At 44.4% G+C, this 20,799-nt stretch overlaps 1 protein-coding gene across 13 annotated transcripts in view; it reads left to right on the top strand.

Moving 5' to 3' along the window:
* The window catches only part of Kat7 (K(lysine) acetyltransferase 7), a 38,394-nt gene extending 18,457 nt beyond the window's left edge, over window positions 1–19,937 (top strand). For 3 of the 13 annotated variants that reach the window (XM_006533018.4, XM_006533013.4, XM_006533016.1), the window contains 10 exons: window positions 181–270; window positions 1,920–2,018; window positions 5,350–5,460; window positions 7,570–7,761; window positions 9,862–9,951; window positions 10,149–10,289; window positions 11,306–11,399; window positions 14,175–14,321; window positions 15,241–15,347; window positions 15,903–17,531. In XM_006533018.4, coding sequence (XP_006533081.1) covers window positions 181–270; window positions 1,920–2,018; window positions 5,350–5,460; window positions 7,570–7,761; window positions 9,862–9,951; window positions 10,149–10,289; window positions 11,306–11,399; window positions 14,175–14,321; window positions 15,241–15,347; window positions 15,903–16,004 — 1,173 coding nt within the window. In that variant the 3' untranslated portion in view covers window positions 16,005–17,531. Of the gene's footprint in view, window positions 1–180; window positions 271–1,919; window positions 2,019–5,349; window positions 5,461–7,569; window positions 7,762–9,861; window positions 9,952–10,148; window positions 10,290–11,305; window positions 11,400–14,174; window positions 14,322–15,240; window positions 15,348–15,902 lie in introns of all 13 variants that reach the window. The other 10 variants (XM_030245858.1, XM_006533015.4, XM_030245862.1 and 7 more) reach the window with 5 other exon arrangements.
* The last annotated feature ends 862 nt before the right edge of the window (window positions 19,938–20,799 follow it).

Here is a 20,799-nt window from a genome sequence, read left to right as displayed (position 1 = left end):
GCACTGTGTGGGGCTTGCCTCATCTTTTTCTAATAGAGATAAGATAGCAATGACCAATAGCAAGAACACTTTTACATTCAAAGTATAGTGCAACTACAGGGGATTATCAAAAATTCTTTTGCTTTAAGTAAATGTAGTCTTAGAAGCAGGTGGATTTATTGACATTGTTGATGGTTGCAGGTGAGAGCACAGAGCCGGGATAAGCAGATAGAAGAAAGGATGCTGTCCCACAGGCAAGATGACAACAACAGGCATGCAACCAGGCACCAGGTATGGGCCTTGTGACAGCTCTGGCCAGCCAGTTTGAGATTTGCCTTGTGAATCTCCTTTGTCCCATAACTGTCTTCATAGGCAAGTCCATGCCTTTGGTTTCCAGGACAAATCAAAATCACTGGTCTTCCAGACATCAACTTGAAATCATGTTTGGGTTTTCAACTTGTAATTTTTCATACAGCAGACATTTCCATCTCATAAATAGAGGAATTAAGCTATTTGTGATAATAATAGCAGTAGTAAGCAATAGTATAAAATATTTTGGTTATTTTGAAAGGTTCCATTGCGCTTCTGTTTCCTCATTTGGCATCCTTATTCTAACCTGCTGTTGTTGGCTTTCAAGCACCTTTGACTTTGCTGGCTTATTTTTAGTATCATCAGTTGCATTTCCTCAGTATTTGACACTTGTCAGCTGGGCCAGTTTCTACTTCTGTCTTTCTGTGATTTGCAGAAAGCATCCTTGCTTTGTCCTAATCATCCTTTCTGAACTTTCAGCCTGCATAGATTGCACTTAACTCCTTGCTTCTTTCTAAATGGCTTTGATCTTTCTGAGAACTCTATATCATTACCAAGAAGAGATTACATACATATCCTTCAAGGCCTTGAGCGAGTCTTAAGCTCTTACAGGTATTCTTCCAAGACCTTCTCCCACAGTTAGTAAATCTTCTGTATGTATTCTTCTCATGTAGTTTTCCCCAGACGTCGGCCTTTAGTCATAGCTCATCATCAAGGTATCTGTTTCTACAGTTAGATTATAGGTGACTAGCAGAGGAGACACAGTGGTAAGCTTGCCTTGAGAGCTGAATCTGAATCTATTAGCTGTGTTGTCCTGGGGCAGCCAGCTGGTAAACTACATTTCTTTGTTCTATGAAGGAGTGGAGAATGCCCACCTGTCCGGGTAGTTATCTAACGCATATGTAATAAATGCATAGCCTCAGTGCTTGACAGGCAAAAGCAGTGTGTAATTGATGCTTTTTTGTTTGTTTGTTTGTTTGTTTGTTTTTGGAGACAGGGTTTCTCTGTGTAGCCCTGGCTATCCTGGAACTCACTCTGTAGACCAGAGATCCACCTGCCTCTGCCTCCCGAGTATTGGGATTAAAGTCATATGCCACCACCACCCACCAATTTTTGTTTTTTAATGGGAATCTTGTTATACAGCCCTTAAAGGTCTGGCCTGGGATTTATAGCCATTCTTCTGCTTCTGTTGGGATTATAAACAAGAGTCACAATGCTCCTCCCTCCTCCATTATGACTTTTGCTCTTTCATATTGATAAAAATAAGTTCACATTCCTGAAAGGGCAGTAAGAACTGTTTTGGATATGTGGCTGCACTGTTTCTGTACTGTTACGCTCAGTATGGTAGCCATGCTTATAATTCTATCATTCTAGAAACTGAGAAAGGAGGATTGTCAGCCAGGGCTATATAGAGAAGACCCGTTCTCTTTCTCTGTATCTTTTAAAAAAGACATGGCAGTTTGGATTCGTAATCTCAACACTTGGGAGGTAGAAGCAAGGTCAGAAGTTCCAGGTTTGAGGCCAGCTTGGGTTATAGGAGAGCATGTCTTTTTTAAAAAAAGTTTAAACAATTGGTATTTTGAAAGGTGATGAGTTTTCTAGCTAGATGCTCAGTTGTGTTTTTCTTTCAGGCACCAACAGAGAGACAGCTGCGGTATAAGGAAAAGGTGGCTGAACTCAGGAAGAAAAGAAATTCTGGACTGAGCAAAGAGCAGAAGGAGAAATACATGGTAAGGAAAAATCCAAGACTGAACTCCCCCTGACTGTGACTCAGATCTGAGCTTCTGCTGTCAGATCATAGCTGTTTACTCAGGAGAGCATCCAGTGAACTGTGGGGCTCTCTTCAGTCGCCTAGCACCCTCCCACAGCTGAAGTAGACTTCCGTCCGCTAGGTCTAGGGATGCAGCGCAGTTGGTAGGATCCCTTCACTATCATTTTAAATAATTACTTTAAGGGGGCCTGATGGTGCTGCTCTGTAATCTCTGCTACTCTGAAGGCTAAGGCGAGAGGATGATGAGATCCAGGCCTACCAGACTACCAAGCGTTGTCCAGGTCAGCCTCGGCAACTTAGCAGGACCCTGTTTCCAAATGAAAACTAAACTCCCAGTCATATGCATCAGTAGTAGCATGTGCAAAGGGGCTAGGGTCAATCTGCAGTACTGGGGCAGGGAGACAGATTTGCTCTTAGAACAAATACGATGACATTAGAAATGGCTTCTTAAGACATTCAGGGGCTCAGGATATAGATGAACATCCGAGAACTAACTTTGAATATAATATACATTTCACAATAATAAGGAAAAGTTAGGAATAGAATACAGAAGATAAAATTAATCTGCCTTAAAATAGCCAAAATTAGAATTTTATCAAGTTTTTAGCTGTTTATTTTAACTACGTAAGTTACCTTTTTGGGAAGGTGGAGAGATGGCTCAGAAGTTAAGAATTCTGGCTGCTTTTCTTGAGGACCCAGGTTCAATACCCAGCATCCACCTGGCAGCTCACAACTGTCTTTAACGCCAGTTCCAAGGGTCTGACACACATAGATATACATTCAGACAAAACACCAGTGCACATCTTTTTTTTTTTTTAAGAATCATCATTTGTCATTTTCTTCACTATACCACATCACCTATTTGTCTGTCTTCCCATTTAAAGATCTTGAATTACTGTCCTTATATTAAAATCCTCAAACCTTTTATGCATAAAATACAGCTTTTTATGTAAATAATTACTTTTACTAGAAGTGTATTAGTACATGTTTTCTACTGAAATGTAGCCAGACATGGTGGTCTGTGCCTGGAGGCCACCCTGGGCAGCATTGCAAAGCCCTGTTTCAAAAACAAAACAGAAAAAGTAAAGTCAGAAGTGGTGACTCACACCTGCAGGCCAGGAGTTTAAGGCCAGCTTGAGCCACAAAGTAAGAAACCTAAGCCATCTGGACTACAGAATTAGACCCTGTCATGAAAAAAAAAGGACTTTTTTTTTTTTTTTTCTGAGACAGGGTTTCTCTGTGTAGCCCTGGCTGTCCTGGAACTCACTCTGTAGACCAGGCTGGCCTCGAACACAGAAATCCGCCTGCCTCTGCCTCCCAAGTGCTGAGATTAAAGGCGTGCACCACCACTGCCCGGCTATTTGAGTCTTTGCTAATTTAAAAAGCGCTAGATAGAAATTTTTCTTGTTGCTTACATTTTGCCTTTTTTTTTTTTAAGATTTATTTATTATTATATGTAAGTACACTGTAGTTGTCCTCAGACACACCAGAAGAGGGCATCAGATCCCACTACGGATGGTTGTGAGCCACCATGTGGTTGCTGGGATTTGAACTCAGGACCTTCAGAAGAGCAGTTAGTGCTCTTAACCACTGAGCCAGCTCTCCAGCCCACATTTTGCCTTTTGAAATAGGGTCTCATATGGCAGCGGCTGGCCTTGAGCTTGCTAATATATGGCTAGGGCTGTCCTTAAGCTGATTCTACACCCCTAAGTGTTGGAATTTCAGGGGTGTGACACCAGCCCTGGCTAGTTGGGTTTGGTTTTGGGTCTGAAGAAATGATTGCATTGGTTGAGTGTTTGCCTCTGTGCAGGATGTGTTTGTTGAGTTTGATTGTCCAGCGCCGCGGTTTCAGGCCTGCCTCTAATCCCAGCACTGGCAAGTGGAGGCAGAGCTACAGGAGATCCTTTCTCAAAGTTGGAGGAAGGGGAAGGTGCATTGTGATTTTCAAACCCAGAAGTAGTCAAGAATACCTAGAACCTAAACCTTAAGTCACAGAGACTAAATTTCAAAAAGAGCTACAACAGATTGAACCATGTCAGCCATAAGAAATGCTTATAGGGCCGGGCGTGGTGGCGCACGCCTTTAATCCCTGCACTTGGGATGTAGAGGCAGTTGGATTTCTGTGTTCGAGGCCAGCCTGGTCTACAAAGTGAGTTCCAGGACAGCCAGGGCTACAGAGAAACCCTGTTTCGAAAAACCAAAAAAAAAAAAAAAAAAAGTTTATAGGGTGGGTGTTTTCTTTAGATGCTGACGTGTGTGTTAGAGTATAGAATGTTCTTCCTGAGACAAGTCTTCTATGCCTAACAACTCCCTCCTCTTCTTCCTCCTCCTTGTCCTCCTCTTCCTCCTCCCTCCTTCTCCTTCCCTGGGAAAGGAGACTTAGTAACCAGCTTGGTAAGGTTTGAAAGTTAATTTAAAACTGAATTCCTTTTATGTCCTTAATTATTTTTAATTTTCCCTGATGTTTCACAGTTGGTAAACATCCCAGGAGCTGCTCTCCCTGTGCACTTGACTTGACTTTACAAGTTGGGCAGTCAGTGAAGTAATGTCAGGAGCAGTTTCCAGGGGCCCACTTCCAGAGTTTTCTTCCAGGCAGCATCTTCAAGCACTAATGCTTCGAGTACCTGCTTTTTTGTCAGTGTCGTCCGTGAAGAAGACCCTCATGCCACATCCAGAGCAACCAGGATTAGGCACAAACCCACCCAGATACCTGTTTTCACAGAGATATCTTTTATTAGTCGGGGAATAAACGTTAAAGTGACTGCTTTCTAACTCAGCAGAAGTCTAGGCAGGTGTAATTTTAAGAGAACAAGGTGGGGCTGTGTTAGAATGGGCTAGGATGCAGTATATTTTGACTGGGCGTCAAAATTGGGTAAATCAAAGGGGTCATAATTAGGTGAACCAAAGGGGGCTTTTGATTGCTGGACTTACAGTACATTGATAGCCAGACTTTGGTAGTCAGCCTCAGGAGGAAGAAGTGGCCAAATTAGGGAATAGACCTTGGTAGCTAGCTTTAGAAATGTAATCTAATGGTTTTTAGCAAGGCGGAGGGAATGGGGGAGAAGGACAAGGCCTGCCAGAGCCATGCTTGCCCCACTCGAGCTGGCCAGCTCGAGGATTCTAGGATCTATTGTGCCACATGGGGGTTACCAGTTTGCCTGAGCTCAGTCCCCCAAACCCAGTGATAGATACTTTGTAAGTAGCAAGCATCTGGTTCAGCTTGGCTTCCATTGGAATGGAATAAACCAAGTTCCACACAGACAGTATAACCCCTGGTTGTTTTTTTCTAGGAACACAGACAGACCTATGGGAACACTCGGGAGCCTCTCTTGGAAAACCTGACAAGTGAATATGACTTAGATCTTTTCCGAAGAGCACAAGCCCGGGCTTCTGAGGATTTGGTGAGTATCAAAACCCCCGAGGTGAGGGGAGTACCCTTGTGAAAAACCTTTAGAACTGCCAAGGAAAGTGATTAGCAACCAGTCTGATGACATCTCTGGCTGACTTTAGAGGTAGTCTTCTCTTTTACACGGAGAGCACACCACTCTCTTCTCACCCTTCCCCTCTCTGTTTCCCTCAACTGGAAGATCCAGTTTGGCTTGAGGTTGGGGTGGAGGTGCTTAAATTAAAACTTAGTTTGTGGTGCCTTTTATTTCTGTTGGGTAAACTGTACAATCTGAGAACCCTAACTTGGGGGCTTCAGCACTGCCCTCTTTGTAGGGTTTCTTTTCCATTTCAATACATTCACCCTAAAAGCATGTAAATGATAGCAAAGAAAAATGGTGAAGACCACAACCAGATATGTTGTTGAATTTATTGATTTTTGACAAGAGACTCTCCTCTTATTGCCCAAGCAAGTTTGAGACTGGGATCATGGGTGCATGAGATCTAGGCAGAAACGCTCTTCTTTGTTTGATTTTTTTTTGTTTGTTTGTTTTGTTTTTTGTTTTTTTGAGACAGGGTTTCTCTGTGTAGCCCTGGCTGTCCTGGAACTCACTCTGTAGACCAGGCTGGCCTCGAACTCAGAAGTCCGCCTGCCTCTGCCTCACAAGTGCTGGGATTAAAGGCATGCACTACCACACCTGTCTTATTTGATTTTGATACAGTTCCTGTGGCCTAGAAAAACAGTTCTAGCAACTGATTTCACCTATGATAAGACAAATGTGCTCAGGGAAATTTAGTTTGTAGTGTTAATTTCATTTCCTCCTCTCCTTTTTTTTTTTTTTTTTAAAGATTTATTTATTTATTATATGTAAGTACACTGTAGTTGTCTTCAGACACACCAGTAGAGGGCACCAGATCTCATTACGGGTGGTTGTGAGCCACCATGTGGTTGCTGGGATTTGAACTTCAGACCTTCGGAAGAGCAGTCGGGTGCCCTTACCCACTGAGCCATCTCACCAGCCCCTCCTTTTTTTTTTTTAATTGATTTATTTTTACTTACTCACTTTACATCCCACTGCTCCCTCTCATTATCCTTTCCCCTTCTTCCTTTTATTATATGGGTTGCAGGAGGCAGGGTTTGGCTGCTCTGGGCTGGAATATTTATTGGTTGCCACCTCCTGCTTTTCTTTCCATCAAGAAGATGATTGCCTCGGCTGGCCCCAGTCCTCTCGCCAGCTGGGTACTGCAGTGATTGCCTGTCGTGCACGTGTAATCCCAGCCCTAGTGAGCTCAGGGAGGAGGGCCAGGAGGGCAGCCATCAACAGCCCAGAGTGCAAGCCTGAAGAGCCACACCACAGAAATCTGCTGTGTTGGCTCATACCTGTGACCACAGTGTCTGGAAATGAAGGCAGAGAATTCAGGAGTTCAAGGTCATCCTCAGTACATCCTCATTTGAGGTTCAGTTAAGAAAAGATACCTGGGCAGGAGCTGGAGAGATGGCTCAGTGGTTAAGAGCACTGGTTGTTCTTCCAGAGGTCCTGAGTTCAATTCCCAGCTACCACATGGTAGCTCATAACCATCTGTAATGGGATCTGATGCCCTCTTCTGGTGTGTCTGAGGACAGCTACAGTGTGCTTATAAATAAACATATAAAATGAATAGATAAATCTTTAAAAGATACCTGGGCAGTACAGCTGGCAAATTTTCTGTGAACCTGCCTGATTTTCCATGCTCAAGTAATACCTTAGTAGCCATGTATGGATAGAGGCCAAATCTAGCTAAGTATTTTTATAGCTTAGTTGCTGGCCTCATAGTTTTTAAGAATAAAGGTAATAAGGGCTGAAGATAGCTCAGCAGTTAAAAGCATTTGCTGTTTTTGCAAAGAAACTACATTCAGTTCCCAGAACCCATGTGGTACCTATAACTTCAGTTTTGGGACATCTGATGTCCTCTTCTGACCTCTGCAGGCACTAGGCATGCATGTGAGCTATAGACACATGCATGCTTGCACCCATGCTTATACACAAACAAAACATCCATGTATATCATATAGATAAAAATCTAATTATAAAACCAAAGATAAAGTCTTCTAATCCTTATTTGTTTTGGTTTCTTTTTGCCAACAGGAGAAGTTAAGGCTTCAAGGCCAAATCACAGAGGGAAGCAACATGATTAAAACAATTGCTTTTGGCCGCTATGAACTGGACACTTGGTACCACTCTCCCTATCCTGAGGAATATGCGAGGCTGGGACGTCTCTACATGTGTGAATTCTGCTTAAAGTACATGAAGAGCCAGACAATCCTCCGCCGACACATGGTATGTCTGCTTGAGTTCAGCTCACCAGGGTGATGTTACACAGTTTCCCAGTTATGTTCTAGAGGCAATGTAAACGTCCAAAAGATCTCCCAAGTGTCCACAGCAGTCGGGTGGAGACTTAAGGAACTGAAAGTCACATTTCTGGGTTAACCCTCTGCCAGAGTCAGGGCTCCATAGCATCCTAACTATATCCTGTCCGAGAACGTCTTTTTTTTTTCTTCTTCTTCTTCTTCTTCTTCTTGTTTTTTTGTCTTCTGTTTCTTCTTCAACATATGAATTACCTCTCCCTAAAGTTTGTGTTTGTACCAAACTCAATGAGAAGACATTTTATTACATAGGTCAGGGAGTGGCTTATATATAAGATGGTGGGTGTCTGTCTTGAATGAATGCATGTTGTATAGGATATCCACCTTTAATGGATGATGAAGATAACAGTTTGCCCCTTTTTAACATCCTGTATATTAAAATAGGAAAAGATGTGCATACCCGAGTCTGGTGACTTCTATGAGTATAGAATTCAAGTTTGGGGATGCAAGCTTCTCCTCCCCATTGCTTCAGGGGTAACCACTGAAATGGCTTCTTTGGCTTGGCTAATGTTTTAAACAAACAGCTGTTGCATTAGTTTGGTTATCATGGACAGAACCAGCAGGAATAATGGGAGAAGATAGGAAGGGTAATGCTAATTGGGCTAAGATAAAGGATTAAAATGGCTTTTCCAAGGACAATAGCTCCTCCCAGGATGGAACTTTGAAGCAATTCCAGTTAATTCATGTTTTTAATTAGAACATGACATCATGCCTTGCATGCTGTTCCCCGCCTCCCCCAGGCCCCCCCCAACTCCCAGCTAAGCAGGGAACACTCCCTAATACTTGCTGGGTAAGAATTAAACCACTGAGCTATAATCCTAAACTTGAAATAGAATTCTTAGAGGGTGGGTATGTGATTTTTGTTTGTTTCAAATAGGTAGTTGTTTTCTTACCTCTCTTGAGTGGTCACGTGTCCAATGTGGAACCAGCCACTATGTCCAGTGAAACTTTATGTTTGAGTTGTCAACAAGATGTAGTAAATGATTTAATAAGAAATTTCCTGGGCTGGAGAGATGACTCAGTGATTAAGAGCACTGACTGCTCTTCCAAAGGTCTTGAGTTCAGTTCCCAGCAACCACATGGTGGCTCACAACCATGGCAATGTGATCTGATGCCCTCTTCTGGTGTGTCTGAAGACAGCTACAGTGTACTCATATACATTAAATAAATAAATAAATAAATCTTTTTTAAAGACAGAAATTTTCTGTATATGTCAATGTAAACTTTGTGTATGTATGTGTGTGAATGTTTGTGCATGTATGCACATGCACAACATAGCACACGTGTGAAGATGAGAGAACATTCTGGAAGTCAATCAATTCTCTTCTCCTATGGAGGCTCCCAGAATTCAATTTGAGTCATCAGGCTTGGCAGCAAACACCTGTACCTGCTGCGACTTCTCGATTTCAGGGCCAGGGCTTAATTCAGTGGCAGAGAACTTGGACTGCTGCCTAAGATGCTGGGCACATCTTAGCACCGTGAATTAAACATTTTGAGAATAAAGAAAAGAGTTTGGAGCCAGGCCTCCTTCCTTTTAAAAGGAGCCATAGAAGGATTTTCTCTGTATCTGACATATGGAGGGAGGTGGGCAGACAGTGAGTGGCTCATGGCGATCATGGTGATCCCATGATGACGGTAGGATGGCAATAGGAAGTGATTGGCGAAGGTGAGCACAACACACTTAGCAACACTAAGCTGCTTAAGAACTTCCTGTTGGCATGTGGTGTTTTATTGTAAGAAAGGATATTCTTATTTATCTAGCTTTTACGTAGTATGTGATTTAATATCTTGGGCTGAGATAATGCCAAAAATAATCCAGAAAACTTGAGCCAAACAGCCATATATATCCTTAGATATATGCAACCGCTTAAGAAAGCTTTAACTTTTCTGAAAACAATTGATTTCACTGTCCTCAAATGTATTCAGCTGTCCATTAACTCAGCCACATTTCCCAATGAAGAAACAGGGTGGAAGGAAAATCTTACTGCTTCATGTGAACTCCATTCTCTTGTAGGCCAAGTGTGTGTGGAAACACCCCCCTGGTGATGAGATTTATCGCAAAGGCTCCATCTCTGTGTTTGAAGTAGACGGCAAGAAGAACAAGGTAAAGAGTGGTGACTCCAGAGAAAGAGATGCATCGATGGGGTCCTAAAGGAATGATTATCTTCACAAACAGTTGTGAGGGAGATAGGAATTAGTTCTATTTCCTGGATAGTATTGGTGTGATCATTCTTTCTAGACTTTGGTTTGGGTGAGTTTGGAAGTCACTGGCCTCCATACAAACTCTCTTTCTGCTTCCAGATCTACTGCCAAAACCTCTGCCTTTTGGCAAAGCTTTTTCTGGACCATAAGACGCTATACTATGATGTAGAACCTTTCCTGTTCTACGTTATGACAGAAGCGGACAATACTGGCTGTCATCTGATTGGATATTTTTCTAAGGTGAGCAGGATCTGGTGATTTAGAAGCTTAACAACCACAGCAGCATTGTGGGTATTGGCGTTAGAGGGCTCAGATCTCTGATGAGGAAGCCGAGGACAGTGATAGCCTTCGCATAAGCAAAGTAAGAAAGGCAAACTTGTATCATAGGCAGCTTCCTGACAGTATTCAGTTCAGGATCTTCTCTGTTATCTAGGCTGACCTGGAGTCCTCTGCAGCCTAGACTGGCACCAAACCCAGGGCAGTCTTCCTGCCTTAACCTCCAAAGTCCTGGGATTACAGCCATGAGCTGTACTAGCTGATACTGTTACTAGAAGGTTCTGGCTTCTGTGCTTGTGGGTTGAAGCTATTACTTACTGGCGTGGACCTTTCTATGAACTTAAAATACATCTTATAGTCAAGCCAGTACTTGTGGCTTTGCCTTCCTCCATGTTAGTTTAAAACCATGAACATATTCTGGTTGCTTGTTCTCCAGCTGGGTTCATTCTGTCACAGCTAGTCCCTTTGTTTTAAAAGACGCAAGACCAAATCTAGCTTAAGGTTTTCTTTCATTCTGTTGAGGTAGGGTCTCCCAGTTAGTTCTGGCTGGCCTAAAACTTAAAGAGATCCACTTGCTTTTACCTCCTTGGTGTTGGGATTAAAAGGCCACCACAGCTATAGTTATGAGCTTTAAATGTAATGTGACAACTTAATTAAAACAAAATACAATGTACCATATAGTTCATCACTTTAGCTCTCCAGGCAAGGGCTTCTTCCAGTGTATTGACAGAGTGTGTGACTAGTGCATTCCTCACTGTTCTTAAAAAGAAACATTGGTAGTCGGTTCCTGTTTCCTCTTGACCCTGCCTATGAATTGGCTTATTCTGGATATTTTATAGTCAGATAATGTGATTTGGTTGTATTTTGATCTTCCAGGGGAATTCAGTTTGGTTTTTTTTGGTTTTTTGTTTGTTTTTTTTTTTTTTTTAATAATAGGCAGGCCGTACCTCTTTATCTGCTGTTCTGTTCTTGATTTTTAGGAGAAGAATTCATTTCTCAACTATAATGTCTCGTGCATCCTCACCATGCCTCAGTACATGCGACAGGGCTACGGGAAGATGCTGATCGATTTCAGTAAGTGGTGTTGCCGAGCATCGGCTCCTCGGGCCCTGGCCCTGAGGGTTGGGGTTGCTCACTTGTGTCCTCTGCTCTTAACAGTTCCTAACATGTAATCACAGGTAGTTAGTGAATGAACAAAGTGGGGAAATGAGTCGCTAGGGAATTAGTAGGAGATGCAGGGAACAATACAGCCGTGCTGGATTATCCCGCCTGAGACTGAGGTAGAGCAGATGCATGCCTGTGGCTTAAATAAAGCCTGGCTTTGATGCTTGGGGTCTTATGTAAGCACTTGTGGAGGTAACCCAGGTACCTGGTTAAGGCTTTGGTGTTATAGTCATTCTTCATTACTCATGGGTATCGATTTGAATTTGTCTACCCTCTGATGTGTAACTCTCAGGTTCATTGGGTGAGGGTGGTTCTTAGTACATTTGTTTGTTAGTTTGATGGGTACGCGTGGAGGTCAGAGGGCAACATGCAGGAGTGTTCTCTGTGTGGGTCCTGGGCTTTAACTAAAATCTTCAGCTTGATGGCAAGAACCTTAAACCATTGGTTTTCAACCTATGGGTCGCAACCTATGGGGGGTCACATGTCAGACAGACATCCAGCATATCCATTATGATTCATAATAGTGGCAAAAATTACTGTTACAAAGTAGCAAAAAAGAAAACATAATTTTACGGATGGAGGTCGCCACAACTTGAGGATTAAAGGGTTACAGCATTAGGAAGGTTGAGAATCATTGCCTTAAACTGTTGATTTAAAATGATTATAAGCATTGTGCTAATAAGTTCGATGCAGACACGAATTACAATGCTGTGGGCTGTCAGACAGTATCTTTGAATCAACAGAAATACAGAAAAGCACATTACACATAGAAGAGTTGGTGACACTCTGGACAGGCTGTTAAGAAGCAAGCCTCACTCCTGTGAGCAGTGGTTCAGTGTTCAATGCTAAGTCAGCATTTCCAGTGGCTCTAGAGCAAAACCACTGTGACGAACAAGAATTAGCTGTGCCCTAGTCAGCAGCCACTGTCATTGAATTTTAGTCAAAGTAAGAATGGAGAAATGGTTCAGCAGCTAAGAGCACTGACTCTTCTTTCTGAGGTCCTGAGTTCAATTCCCAGCAACCACATGGTGGCTCACAACCATCTGTAATGGATCTGATGCCCTCTTCTGGTGGGCCTGAAGACAGCTACAGTGTACTCATATACATAAAAAAAATAAATAAAGAAGAATGGAGGTTTGGCTGGAGAGATGGCTCAGTGGTTAAGAGCACTTGCTGATCTTAGCAGAGGACCTAAGTTCCGATTTCCAACATGTACATGGCAGCTCACAACCAGTTTTATCTTCAGTTTCAGGGGATCTGATGCCCTCTTCTGTCTGGGTTCTACACATAGTGCACTTACATAAATCCATACATACAGACAGACACTCATACACATAAAATGCAAATGTTTTTAAGTCTTTTCTTAAGAATATGTATAGTGTGCATGTATCTGTATGCTTGCATGTGATGGGCAGAAGTTAATGTCTTCCTCCATTTCTGATTTGTTTATTGACATCATCTCTCGATAAACTGAGAACTCGCCTGCTTTGGCTGCATGTCCCAGAGATCCCTCTATGCTTCTGAAAGGCAGCCACCATGCCTGACCTATTTTTATGAGGGTCCTGGGGATCCAAACTGGTTCTCATGCTTACATGGAAAGTACTTTCTCTGCTGAGCCATCTCCCTAGCCCCAAAGTAAGAATTTTTAAAGCCACTCATGGAGGTTCACACATAGAATTCTAGCACTTCTATCCCTATAGAGGATTGCCACACCTTCATGGCAAGCCTGGGTTAACTTTAGGAAAAGAAAAGGTTGTGGTATTGTATGATAAAGGACTTCCACTTCTGATCTTAACAAGCATGTCCAGAGAACCAGGACTGTTAAAGCTCCTAGTGACAGCTTCCAGGCTTGTTTCTAGGTGCCTGTTCTAAGGCTCTTAGATACACTGTAGCAGGCATTCCTCCACTCCTGTTTATACAAAGCCAGTGTCTTAGGGTTTTACTGCTGTGAACAGACACCATGGCCAAGGCAAGTCTTATAAAGAACAACATTTCATTAGGGCTGGCTTACAGGTTCAGAGGTTCACTCATTATCATCAGAGTGGGAACCTGGCAGCATCTAGTGAGACATAGTGCAGGCAGTGCTGAGAGTTCTACATCTTCATCTGAAGGCTGCTAGCACTAGGGTATTAAAGCCTGCACCCACAGTGACATATCTACTCTAACAAGGCCACACCTCCTAATAGTGCCACTCCCTGACCTAAACATATAGAAACCATCATAGCCAGTTGTCCTCAGCAGCCACACAAAACTTGCTCTTTTGAATGGCTGGCTCTCTGGTACTCTAAAGCGGGTATCCTTCTTAAGTCTTCTGTGTTTGCATACTGGTTTTTGCTATTATGGTGAGGCTTAGTGTTGCTTGAAAAGTCTAGCTGGATTTCCCAACACTAGGGAGGCAGAATTGGTGGGGACATTTTCACTGCAGGCTCTTTATGCTGCTTTAGAGGTCAGCTGGCACTACATAGTGACCCCCTCTCAGCAGAGCACCCTTGCCTAAGCACGGTGGGGAGGTAGGTCAGTGGATAAATCCAGGATAAGGACCTAATTGCAATTTCCAGAACCCATGTTGTAGAAAGAACTGATTCCTCCAAGTGGTGTTTGCACACAAAATAAGTAAATAGGATTTTTAAGGCCCCCTCCCCAAATACAAACAACAAAATCTAGATCTGTGTTTTTTCTTGGTAGGTTATTTACTTTCCAAAGTAGAAGAGAAAGTCGGCTCTCCAGAGCGCCCACTGTCAGACCTGGGGCTCATAAGCTACCGCAGCTACTGGAAGGAGGTACTGCTCCGATACCTGCACAACTTCCAGGGCAAGGAGATCTCCATCAAAGGTAGGTTGTGCTCCACGACAGTGGCACCCATTCTGTTTAATGTGACTGTGACTGGGGAGCATTGTGGAGACTGTCCCTGCTGAGCTGAAGATCCCAGAACATTAGGTCCTGGGAATGGTTCTAAAGTGTTTTCTCCTGTCTGGAGTTGTTAGCACTTAATTCATATAAAATCGAAAAGGAAGACCTGGAGAGATGGCTCAGTGGTTCTTCCAGAGGAACTGGATTCAATTCATTGCACCCCTATTGTGGCCCACAACATATAGATCTCCAGTTCCAGGCACACATAGGTTCATAGACAGACATCCAGGCAAAACTGTGGGCGGTGCTCCCCACAGTTACCTTCCCTTAGAGGACCTAACTACAAGCTCCTAGCCACCTTCCAGCTGATACAAGGTCCACATAAAATACACACATGCATACATACACATGCATACATACACAAGCATATATATCATTTGTTTGTTTGTTTTTTCAAGTCAGGGTTCCTCTTTGTACCCCTGGCTGTCCTGGAGTTCACTGTGTAGACCAGGCTGGCCTCAAACCCACAGAGCTCTGCCCACCTCTGCCTCCTAAGCACTGGGATTAAAGATGTGTGCCACTATGTCCAGCTCCTCATTTCTTTTGAAAATCAGGAAGAAAGAGTTCATTTAGTATTTTGAAACATGTGAATTTTAGGAAAGACATCTTCCCTTTAGGGCAAATTTAGGGGTTTCATATTTGACCTTTTCTAAGGGGTCAAGAGTAGCTTCTTACCACTAAATTGGATTTTTGTAGTTACTTGAACTGGTGAGACATGTGAACAGGTTGGCCCAAGTAACACAGATTTGGGCTCTGGAAAACTGTACATTAAGGGGGCCTTGGGAGACATGGGGTATGGGAGTCTGCTCCCACTGGGATCTCAGTGGCTCCTCTGTTACAGAAATTAGCCAGGAAACAGCTGTGAATCCCGTGGACATTGTCAGCACTCTGCAAGCCCTTCAGATGCTCAAGTATTGGAAAGGCAAGCACCTAGTTTTAAAGAGACAGGTGAGATTTTCCTCAGCTGCCTGTGGTGTCCTTAACGTATAGGAGAGCTCAGTGGGCGGCGCTCCCCACAGTTACCTTCCCTTAGAGGGCCTAACTGCAAGCTCCTAGCCACCTTCCAGCTGGCACAAGGTCCACACGGTCTTTGTTCCTAAGCTTATCTCCCTGCTTGTCCATATCAGAGCTTGTGGTAAGCTCTGTCAGATCAGGATGAAACAAGCTAAGCCGCTTTATGTGGCATTACACTTCCACCCATCTCGGGGAGTCCTCATAAGTCCTAGGACTGCTGTTTTGTGAAATGGCACCTCAGCTTAGGTCCATTTTGAATTTTTTTTTTAGTTACCTACACATCATAAGCATAAATGAATAATGATTTCAGTTCTCATTGAAGACAGAATAGGAATATAAAGAGGAAACTTTGCAAATCTAAAAATAATAACATCTTGTACTTTAAGTATGTTATTAGGACTTAGGTGAATCTGTTGCTAGTCATTTTGGAATCTTTTTTAAAGCGTATTGGTTGCATGTGTATAATGGTTGCTTCCTTATTCTTCACAGGACCTGATAGATGAGTGGATAGCCAAAGAGGCCAAAAGGTCCAACTCCAACAAAACCATGGATCCAAGCTGCTTAAAATGGACCCCTCCCAAGGGCACTTAAAGTGACCTATCATTCCGAGCCAGCGAGCCCCAGCAGTAGGAATCCGTACCCTAGGGATCTGTCTGTCATTTCTGTTGCTCTTGTGATTGGCAAGTACAGTATCCTTTGGGAAGGCCACCCCCTCAGCACTGTTCTGGCTCCAGCCTTCGTGTACACTGCAGACACTAGTTCTGAGGAACTGTTGTTTCGGCCTCAGTGAGGTTGCCTGGACGGATCTGTATGAGGCTCGAGTACAGATCCCTCATAGCACTGACCCAAGGAGTTGTGTTATGGTACTGTACCTGTCCAGTCACTGGTTCCCACCTCATGCTTTTTAACTCCGAGGTTTGTTGTGTCCTGACCTTTGTGCTAGTGCTTTTTCCTGCCTGGATAGCAGACCTCCAAACATGGTTGCCACCAAAGGGCCCTTTCCAGTTACTTCTAACACATTCTTCATGAAGGGGTGGGCAAGAGGCAGCGCCTGTGCGTGTCTGCTGGGAGGGTCCGCTCACCATGGGTTTCATCTCGCAGTCACTCATTTTTCTCCCTTTTTGTCAAAAGACTTACTACCTTTGATCAGGATCAGGCTGCCCAGAGCTAGGAACGCCTGGCATTTCCCAGGGGTTCACAGGCCTGGTCCATCTGCGTGAGATGGTGAAGCCTAAGAGGTGGTCCCATGCTTTCCTTTGTATTTACTTGTGGACACTGGGGCAGCATTGTGTAGAAGGAAATGAGGAATTCTTTGCCACAGCAGAAAATGCCCCCACTTTTTTTTCTGCCCCCTTTTATGTTGGTAGTTGCCAAAATATTTTAACAGTCTTTTTTCATACATTAAATGACCACCCTGTGGATCTTTCCACACCTGCCTCTGCCAGTCTGGTGTAGGGCAGCTCTACTTTCCACACAAGTTGCACTGATCTTGTCCAGAGCTTCCTGGGAGAAGTGGAAACTGGTTGAAATGCTTGTGTTTCTCAGCCCATGACTCAGCAAGACAGGGTGGCCACTCTGCTACGGTTTGCTTCGCTCTCAACAGTGCCTCCCTCCCCCAGCAGACTGAAGTGCTTCTGTCTAAGAACTAAGTCCATTCCCTTTCGGGACTTGCCACCATCATCCTGTTCTCTGGGTTCCTATTTTTGGTGGTGTTAAGTGAAGGAAGAAGTGTTCCCTCTAATTTCTCCCTGTCCCAGTATATAACCTGCTATCTTGGGGCAGCTTTTGATGTCTGACATGTCACCCTTCCCAAGTTGGTCTCTTCCAACACTGCTGTCTTCACGTGGCACCCTCTTACCACAACCCTAACTCTGGTCATTTGTGCCTTTCTCTTGTCATCTCTGTACACTACTAATATTCACTGTGGGTTGGGGAGCTGATTTTAAGCATGTTCAGTGGCTCCCCTCCAGTTTCAGTGTAACTGTTAAAATGTATCCAAAAGCCACTTCACTGGGGGTTTTCTTAAGGGGTAAAGGCCTTTTACAGATGCTGAGCCCTCCCCACATGTGGCAGAATGTGCTCTTCTGTATCTACTCAATAAAGCATGTTCTCTGCTCATGTCTGACTGCTCTGAAGCTTGTTTATATGGGAATGGTGTGATTGGCTCAGCACAGTGTTAGCCCTGGGGTTTGGAGCTATGGATTGTTTTCCCCTGTGAAGCAGGTTGTTGACAGAGTGAGTGTTTTCTCTGAACTCACAAGCGGTAAAACAAATTGAGTCTGCCTCCCTTTGGCTCCAGGAAGTCGCTGTGCGCAACAGCAGCTAGCTAGTGTAATTTCATTCATCTGCCTCTGGTTTGGGGCCTTGTCAAGGAACCACTGGGAAGTTAGGGTGGGTTGGGGATGCCATGGAAGCTTGTAGGAGGCAGAACAATGCATTCCTTTCCTCTAAGCGTGCTCACCAGTATCAAGCCAGGCCCTGTCTAATCATCATCCAGCCCAGGTTGTGCCTCTGGAAGTAGCTGCAGTTGTTGCTTGTGTTTGCCCAGGCAGGACCAGCGGGGCGGGGCATTGTCGTCTGGGTGTGGAAAGGGAGCTGTGTTTGCTGGGCTACTTTTGCTCACTGGCAAGGCCTCTTACTGGAGTCGGAAAATGCAGTGGAGAAAAATAACTGCCCTTCTGTTGATCTTAGACCAGGGTTTGCTCAAGTCTCTGTGTTGGAACCATTTGCAGCAGAGGGAGATTTTGTTCTCTCAGTTTGAAGAGTGGAGATGGGTAACATGGACGGTAAGAATTGAATGCCAGGGAGGGAGAGATGATGGTTGCACAGTCCTGATCCTGTCGTTGCTGGGTCTGGTTAGCCACTCAGTGGAGGCTAACTTCATTTGTGTGTGGCAGCCTCATGTGCGCTCAGCACTACTTCCTTTGTCCTTTGTATTAGCTGCGTGCAGCCTGCTCGCACTGGTTATACAGAAGGAAACCTGCATCCTACCGCAACTGTGAACCAAGAAGCCAGAATGCTCATTGTACTCTGTTGTACTTGAGAATCTGTACCACTTCTGCCATTGCCTTCCCCAGCCAGCTTCAGTTCCCTGGTGTTTCTGCTCATTCTTTCCCTTCGAGGCAGATACACGCTGTTAGAAACCGTCATGTTTCTAGAGCAGCGCTTCTCGGCGTGTAGATGTCAATGAGCCTTTCCCAGGGTTGCCTAAGACCACCCGGAATATAGATTATTATATCATGATCCTGAATGAAAGCCTTGCTTCTCTTGCCTCCAAAACACGTGGTGCAGCCTGGTCTCTTATTTCTCATGGGAATAGTGAGCCCTGATGAGTCATTTCTAGTAGTGTAGTATGTATGTAGTATGTACAGTGTAGTATGTATGTAGTATGTATGCAGTATGTGTAGTGTAGTATGTATGTAGTATGTATGCACTTTGTAGAGCAGAGATGCTTCCTACTTGGTCTTGGCTGTCATCAGGCCCTGTACTTCGTTCTGGTTGTATGGCTGGGATTAGGGACTGCTGGAATGGACCTATCTGTCAGGCTGGTTGCTCTAGATCAAGGTTGGGGCTGTGGAGCATCATAAAATCTGTAGATGAAAGTGGAGCACAGTTTGCTTGTGGCACACATATATCCCTTCTGGAACATAAAACCAATGGAATCAGCATTTTGATTGCCCTTGCAAGGGTAGTTAGTGTGTCTATTCTTATAGCAGGTTCAAGCAGCAGAGCTCTGAGCCACCTTCTCCCTCCCCTGTTTGCTTCTGGCCTTTGTGAAGCTGAAAAGACTCATTAGGATTAATTTTTGTTGTACCTATGCAAATATGCACACATTTATTTACAGTCCAGGAAATTGCCTTTGGAATCTCCAGGGATGAGCATCCTAGAGCCTGGTTTGAGACGCCTCAGTAGTAAAGCAGGAAGCACATTCTGGCTTCGCTGCTCTTACTCGGGACTCTGAACTGGTTTCTGGAATGTGCTGGGATGCAAAGAACCAAATCCAATGAGTGATGAAGTATGAAGGAGGTCTGGCTCACCGGCTGCCGGAGCCTCATAGGGTTTGCATGGGAAGACCTTTGCTAAATAATGGCATGTAGTCTATGCTAGGAATTGGCTCTAACCTGGTTTTGCTTCAGGTCTTTTGGCCTCAGGCTTGCAAATGACTGCCTCTCCCAGACTGATGGGGGCACTGTACTTGCTCACTTCCTCTGTGGTATCTTCAGCAATGCCAGTGAGTGTCACTGAACTATCGACAAGACTCAGCGGTGAGGAAAATGTCCGACACCCCCCCCCCCCCCAAGCAAAGTCACTATTTGTCCCTTCCCTCTCGTGCAGTGCCTTCAGTACACGTTTGGACTCCTGGCTTTGTTTACTCATGCATAGAACTAGAGAAAATAACCTGGTCTGTTGATGGCTTTGGCTCCCTGGTGCCTCCCAAGCCTTCCCCGTGAGTTGAACACTTTCTTCTTGACAAGTTACCTGCTAATAAAGGGCCATTTCTGGAAATGGCTTACCTTGGACTTCCTCTGTGTCACGAGTTGTTGGAAGCTCGTCTCTTATCTCACAGTCTACAATGTGCTAGAATCTGCTGCATATTGAATCCGTATGTGAGGCTGTTTGTGAGTAGCTTACTCCCCCCCCCCTCGCCCCCCAACTGTGTGCCAGACTTGGGATTTTCAGTGGTAGAAAGTTGGAGAAGCTGGGGCTGGAGAGGTGGCTCAGTAAGTCCTGGCTGCTCTTCCAGAGGACCTAGATTCAATTCGCAACAACCACATAGCATCTTTACACAGACATACATGCAGACAAAACACCAATGCACATAAAAATGATAAAGGGTAAGCCGGGCATGGTGACACACGCCTTTAATCCCAGCACTCGGGAGGCTGAGGCAGGTGGATTTCTGAGTTCAAGGCCAGCCTGGTCTACAAAGTGAGTTCCAGGACAGCCAGGGCTATACCGAGAAACCCTGTCTCGAAAAACCAAAAAAAGAGAAAGGTTATAGAAACAATAGTTTGGTGCTTGTAGACCAGAAGCAGGAGCTGACCTGCAGTGTGGGGAGAGAACATTGTCTCACCTCATAGCTGTGTGGAGATGGAGAGGGGAGATTGCTGGGAGTGCAGCTGGGCGGATGATGCCTGGCTAGGAACCTTTACAGAGAAACTGGCCTGGCCATGCACAACAGGCAGTGGAGTGGAGGCAGTGGAGTGCAGGTATCAGGAGCTTGGGGAACATGGCAGGTGCGCAGAAGTGAGCTTTCAGCCCTCTTAAAGGCTGTCAGGGCCTTCAAGTCCCCAGTGGCATCTGAGCTCCCATCAAGTGCTGGATCACTCTGAATTTTATTTCTCCTATACCTCCCCAGCTTGAAGCAAAAGAATAAGAGTCACCT

This window comes from Mus musculus, chromosome 11, assembly GCF_000001635.26.
Source record: "Mus musculus strain C57BL/6J chromosome 11, GRCm38.p6 C57BL/6J".
NCBI lineage: Eukaryota > Metazoa > Chordata > Mammalia > Rodentia > Muridae > Mus > Mus musculus.
The sequence above is the reverse complement of the archived record's forward strand: the minus strand, read 5'-3'. Positions and strand labels throughout refer to the sequence as shown.